This window comes from Myotis brandtii, unplaced genomic scaffold (genome assembly GCF_000412655.1).
Source record: "Myotis brandtii unplaced genomic scaffold, ASM41265v1 scaffold39, whole genome shotgun sequence".
NCBI classification, from domain to species: Eukaryota; Metazoa; Chordata; class Mammalia; order Chiroptera; family Vespertilionidae; genus Myotis; species Myotis brandtii.
The window spans coordinates 7,123,269-7,129,413 of record NW_005364953.1 but is presented as its reverse complement, the minus strand read 5'-3'; the positions used below and the strand labels follow the sequence as shown (position 1 = coordinate 7,129,413).

At 34.4% G+C, this 6,145-nt stretch overlaps 1 protein-coding gene across 1 annotated transcript in view; it reads left to right on the top strand.

Annotated features, from left to right (window-relative positions):
• SMARCA1 (SWI/SNF related, matrix associated, actin dependent regulator of chromatin, subfamily a, member 1) overlaps positions 1 to 6,145 on the top strand; it is an 80,320-nt gene that overhangs the window by 317 nt on the left and 73,858 nt on the right. The window contains exons 2-3 of the mRNA XM_005872716.2: positions 239 to 391; positions 4,662 to 4,748. Coding sequence (XP_005872778.2) covers positions 239 to 391; positions 4,662 to 4,748 — 240 coding nt within the window. The remainder of the gene's footprint in view (positions 1 to 238; positions 392 to 4,661; positions 4,749 to 6,145) is intronic.

Below are 6,145 nucleotides of genomic sequence, written 5' to 3'. Positions count from 1 at the left end.
TCTCAGGAGCTCGGGAGCCCCTTGGCAGCCCCCAGCCCCCTTCGCATTCCCGGAACTGGGGTAACGCGCGGGGTGGGGGATGGGGCCGTGCAGGAACCAGCCTCCGCCTCTCCCTCTCCTCTCGCTCTCTCTCCCCCTCTTCCCGTCGGCCTCTGCCTGGGAAATCTGGGCCCTTCAATCCCACACTCGCGCTAAAGGGGTTTTGCTGGGGCTTATTTTTTCAAATTTGAATTTCAAGGTGCCAGTGGTTGGGAGGCAGAGGACGATCGGGGAGACTTTTACTGCCCTGATTGGCAATGTCGGCCTTTTGGGTGGCAGGGGAGAAAACCACATCCCTTGTTCGGTGGGTCCCCGCCTGCTGAGGTGGGGGGTGTCACCCCGAGAAAAGGAGGTCTCTGAGTCCGACCCCCTCCCGCCCCAGTTCAAACCCCAAACTGAGGAACCCTGGACGCTGGGCTTAGGAAAATTTCCAACGTGTGCACCCTCACCCTCTCCTGCCCCGCCCCCAACGGTTTAGTGTTTCACTCCAGGGCCACCCAAATGGTCCCCCAATCCGGCCCCAAGCCTTTCGGGTTTCTTCCTCCCTCTCCTAGTAGGCGCTGCTGGCTCCTGGACACAGGCAGGTTAAAAAAAAATTTTTTTTTAAACCCAGCTTCGCCAGGATGAGCTGCTGCTAATATGCACGAGGGGACTGCTCAGACACCTATTAAAGCCAAATCCAGAAAATATGTATTATCTCCATAAGGCGTATTTCATGTGGATCGAGACTTGCAAATAAAACTATGAAAGGAATTGCAAAATTGAGATAGAAATAGGATGGGGCATAAGGATTTTTGATGTATAACAACATTGTAGAATAGATAATTTATGGGTGGATTTTCCCCCCGTTTATGAATAGACATCACAATTTAAAAAACGGTAGGTAATTAAAATTATGGTTAAGAGATCTCAAGTGGCTTTGTCTGAAACATATCAGACTACGACCAAATGAAAAGCTTTTGAGGGAAATTTACATCTTTTGCTATGAATTAGAATAATTTTAAATTCAGCAGTTGCTTAAGTGACATACTTTACTGTTACAAGGTTGACTAAACAGAAAGACAATTGTGCTAAATGAAAACAGTAGAAAACATGCATTTTAAGATCCATGTGATACTTGGATAATAAGACAATATTGATGATTAAAGCTGGGCTAAGTACCAAGTGTCAATATAAATCAAATGTTGGGAAATTCAGAAACCCATCTAATGTGTCTTTTATTCCCCAGACTGGGCAAATGTAACTGCTAAACTGCCTTTTGTATGACTGTAAAGGTTGTTGAATTTCCATGTTGTATACATTTTTTGAATTGTGAAAAGAATGAGAATCAATGAAAATAGCCTGTATAATAAGCACTGAGTTGATATATATTCAAGAGCTCTGTAGCCTCATCAGAAAGTGCCTTAATAATGGAACCTTATTTGTCCACTCAGCATAGGGAAGTGAGATGCTGCATGGCAGGAACTTTCTGGGTATCTGAAGTTTATTACTTTACTCATTACATCGTTTTATTTTTATTTTAAAATGTCCTTGACATTTAAATAGTACCAAAACATCTACTTAAGTGTTTTTCTCATTTGTACCATTTCTTCAAATAAACTAATTTGGTACCCCCCCAAAAAAAAACCAAAACAAAAAACTAAATATATTACACATTACCTTGACTCCTTAAATGGTGTACTAACAGTGCAAATTAACCTTTTCCTCATGTTCATCAATTATTGTACTCTATACAAAGGCATTTAAGATCTAAGAGGTTGTTTCCCTCAATTAAGTAACCACCTCCCAGACACTTTCAGTATTGTGTTGATTTTTCAATAATTTCTCAGCCTCCTCCCTCAATTGTCAGGCTGTTAGCTATCACTTTTTAAATACTTCATCTACTTTCGTTAGAATTTTTTATGATAATGGATGTAGATGTAAAAGATTGAAAGTAACTGTAAAATACAAAAATACAGTTGTTAACAGCAGGGAGAGGGAAATAGTTACACCTGAACACCAAGGAAAAGGGACATTACTGTGGTGGAAGTCACATTTTAGTCCTGGGCTCCTGCCATCCCTTCTTACTGTTGACAGTGTGCCTTCTTCTAGGGGTCTTTCTCATGCCATTTGCTGCTGTTTTTATTCTCTGTACTATGGGAAGCCAGATTATTAAGCTTGCTAAGAATTGTATATCAAATAAAAGAAAATAGGCTCTGAATGAGAGCATTTTCATGATGCATAAAGTAGATGAGATTTAGTGGATTGACTTGTGACATTTAGCTACAGAGAGGTATTTTTGCTTATCTTCTGGTTCTTCAACTTTTTGAAGATAGGTATTTTTGCTTACCTTCTGGTTTTTAAACATTTTTTGATGTAAGTGATAGTTGGATAACTTCACTGTTAGATAATCTGTAAACTGGAGCTGGTATTTTTGGTAATAAAAACATCAAGAAAAAGGTCATGATCTTTTAAGACAAGGCATCTTGATGACCTTAAGCTGCATTCTCCTGGCATCTCAATTACCAGATGATAAAATCCATAAGGAATTTATTAGAATAGCACAGTCACTTTTTATCTTTTCTTGTATGAGAAGCATATTTTTGAAAACACACGTATACAAATAAGAAGGGGTAGAGGGTAGGCTTAGAATTTCTTGTGGAAGATAGTGCCAATTAAGTAATTGCCACAGCTTTTAATAGCACTGTTCAAGATTAGGAATTGTAATTAGCATATAATTAAAATTTTATGGCATTTTACTGCAAGGTAAGCACAAAAAAGTAATGAGTAAAATGTTTTTCTAATATTAAAGCCTTAATTTTTTTATAAATCCCACATTATTAGATATATATTTGTATATATGAGGTAAAGTAATTTTCACTGTTTTGAAATTTGAAAATGACTTCATATAGCTTTTCAAGGAATAATAAAAGTGTGAGGTTTGTTACCCAATTTCCCTTTAATTGCCGCTTTGAAAATACAAAAGAACTTATAGTATATGTGACATTTTAAAAGTGTGTGGTTGAGGGGATTTTAGCAGTTTTCTGTTCTTATCTATCCAGGATTACATTCAAAACACCTCATACTAGTATAGATTATATATATGATCCTGTAAATCAAGATGGCTGTTATTTGGATTAAGAATAACTTAACAATATCAGATCAGTGCTCCAAAGTAGAACCATGACCAGGATCAAATCTCCTGATTTTAGTTTGGATTTCCACAGAATAGAAATTTTAGTAAATCTTGGAAGATATGTACAATAAATATTGGAGCCATGTTTTTCTTATGTTTAAGGTTACATTCTGTTTTTGATTTATGATCTCAGTTTTCAGGAAAAGGTTGACAAAAAACCATGATAAAATGAACATAATTTCTTTCGTTTTCACAAACAGATTTGTATTTTGATTTGTGCAGTCTGTGTTAAAATTGAAATACTCTCAGATTTGGTACCAATGGGTAGATTTATGTTTTTACTATTTTATTTCTTGATTTCTTGCAGGGAAGGACTTGTATTCTATATATTGATTTATATTTACAAGTACAAGTTTGTCTTTACAAAGCATAGAATGCATGAGATATGCCCCCAGATAATTTCAGTATTTTTAAATGAAATTAAAGCTGATTTTTTTTTTTAGTTTTCACTAAATTACAATGTTTTAAATACCAAAGGTTAATAGTTAATAGCCCTGAAAAACTGCTTCTACAAGATATTTAAGTAATATAAATAGTTAAAATAGTTTTCTTCCCATTTGGAGAAAACATAAGCCAAAAGTTTTAAACTGTACTAATTAATTATTTTAAATATAAATGATCAATTATATTACATTAAAAAGTTTAAATATTCTAATTAGAATATGGAAACAATAAGACATAGTGTCTTTTCAGGAACAGAAACCACATTTTTTTTTCTTCTGAAACTCTGGCTTGTTTCCAATACTAACATAAAGTGTTAGTATTAATATTTACTTTCCTTGAATTCTTTGGTTTGTGGTTGATAATATAAGTATATTCTAGATTTATTATTTTATTATTTTAAGTATATTCTAGATTTTAAATCTTCTATTCAATGATTAAATTTTCTTATGCTTTAAATGAAAAAATAGGCGAAATGGTTCAATGTTTCTTCTTTTGTTTTTTTAATATGTTTTTATTGATTTTTAGAGAGAGAGGGATAGGGAAAGAGAGGGAAAGGAAGAGAGGGAGAGAGAAAGAGTGGGAAAGAGGGAGAAAGAGAGAGGAAGAAAGAAACCTTGATTGGCTGCCTCCTGCATGCCCCCTACTGGGGATAGAGCGGAAACCGGGGCGTGTGCCCAGCAACCTCTCCCTGCAAGGGTTGGTGGTCAACCAACTGAACCACAGGGGGCCAGGGCTCTCCTTTTGTTTTTTATTTTATTTAATATTGTTGCTGTGGCTTTCACAATTCTATGGATTTTTTTATTTGACTTCAGGTGGATTAATCATAAGCCCTGCTTCATGACATGCTGTTATCATTGGTCCATGCATGGCTCTTATTTATTTATTTATTTATTTATTTATTTATTTAGTATTTAAGTAATTTTTGCTTTCTTCACATGAGAATGTTGATCACTTTTAAGGCCTTGCTTTGCAATTTGATGATTTATTTTCTTTGAAATTCTAGAAAAGCGTTTCTCCATTTCAACTCAAAATTGCTGCTAAAGTTTCTAAATCTGAAAAGGAAATGGACCCAGAATATGAAGAGAAAATGGTAAATATTCTTGGGTAGGATAGTGAATACTGTAGTTGATTTTTATAGAGGAGAAGTGAAAGATTAAAAAAATACATGTGTATGTATAATGAGTACAGAATCATAGATTTTAGAATTGGATTTTTTGTTGAATAAATGAATTTCCACATTTTCAGATGAGGAAATGAAAGAGCAGAGAAAGTATGGAATAGTTGGGACTAGAAGCCACATCTCTTCATTTTTGTTCAGTGCTCTTTACCCCATAATAAGGTGTTTTGTGCTAGAAGTACTTTATTCACTAAGTGAAAATACCTGTGTCAATATCAATATGGCTGAAAGAAAGCAGGTCACAAAGCCAGACATATTTTTTGCTCCCTCTCTCCATTGCTTTGGATTTATGAATGCTACACATTATGAAACATGTAATATGGTAATATGTCTTCTGAAGGGAAGGATATTTCCCAGTGCGTGAAAATATTACATGTTTAAGCAATATAATCTTAATTTATGCTCACCTACTGCTTTGTTTTACATTTAATTATTTAATTTTTAGTCACTAAAATCCATATTTTAGGTTTAATTTAACTATAAATTTTCATGCTTGGGATTTTTTAAGACCAGTGAATTTGGTAGACTCAAAGAGAAATTAACAGGTAGTTGGAACTGAGTTTTTTTTGTTGAGGGGTTGTTTTTGCAGTGATATTTTAAAAATAAATAGATGTGGAATACGTTTTTTGGTGCTTCATAGTGATTTTATAAAAGTCTATTCCTTAATGTTTAAGGCCATAGCTAACATAAACAGTTAATGTTTTAACAACTCAAAAAACAACATTCCAGTGAGGATAACATAAAATGAAAAGGTTTTGGCCTCCTTCCAGCTACCGGTCTGAATATATTTGTCTAATTCTTGTATTTATGTTAATGATCTCTTGTAGGTTTCTGGTGTTATTAATTATGCATCCTTGATTAGCAATCAAGTATTCTCTACCCTGTGAATAAAAAAATTATAATTTTTTCGTTATCTGGAATGAAACATATCCATCTTTTGGTCTTTTAAGAATTTTTACTGAAAAAAGTTTTATTGCATTTACATGGTACAAGTTCTATGACCTTTTACAATGTATTGAGAAATTATATATCAATTTTCGGTAGTAAATATACTATTTCATGTGTGTGTGTGTGTGTGTGTGTGAGTGTGTATGTATGTATGTATGTACTTTCCTACAAATCCTGCTTACTTTGGGGGGAGGGAAACTTTATATACTGTTAGCATAAAACATAATTTTCCAGATCATTGTAATTGAAGAGAAAAATGTTTATTGCATTATTATACCATACCATTGAAAATGTTTTGAGACAAGGTGACACTGGATTCTAAGATTACAGTTATTTCTAGAAGCAGCTTGAAAATTCTTAAG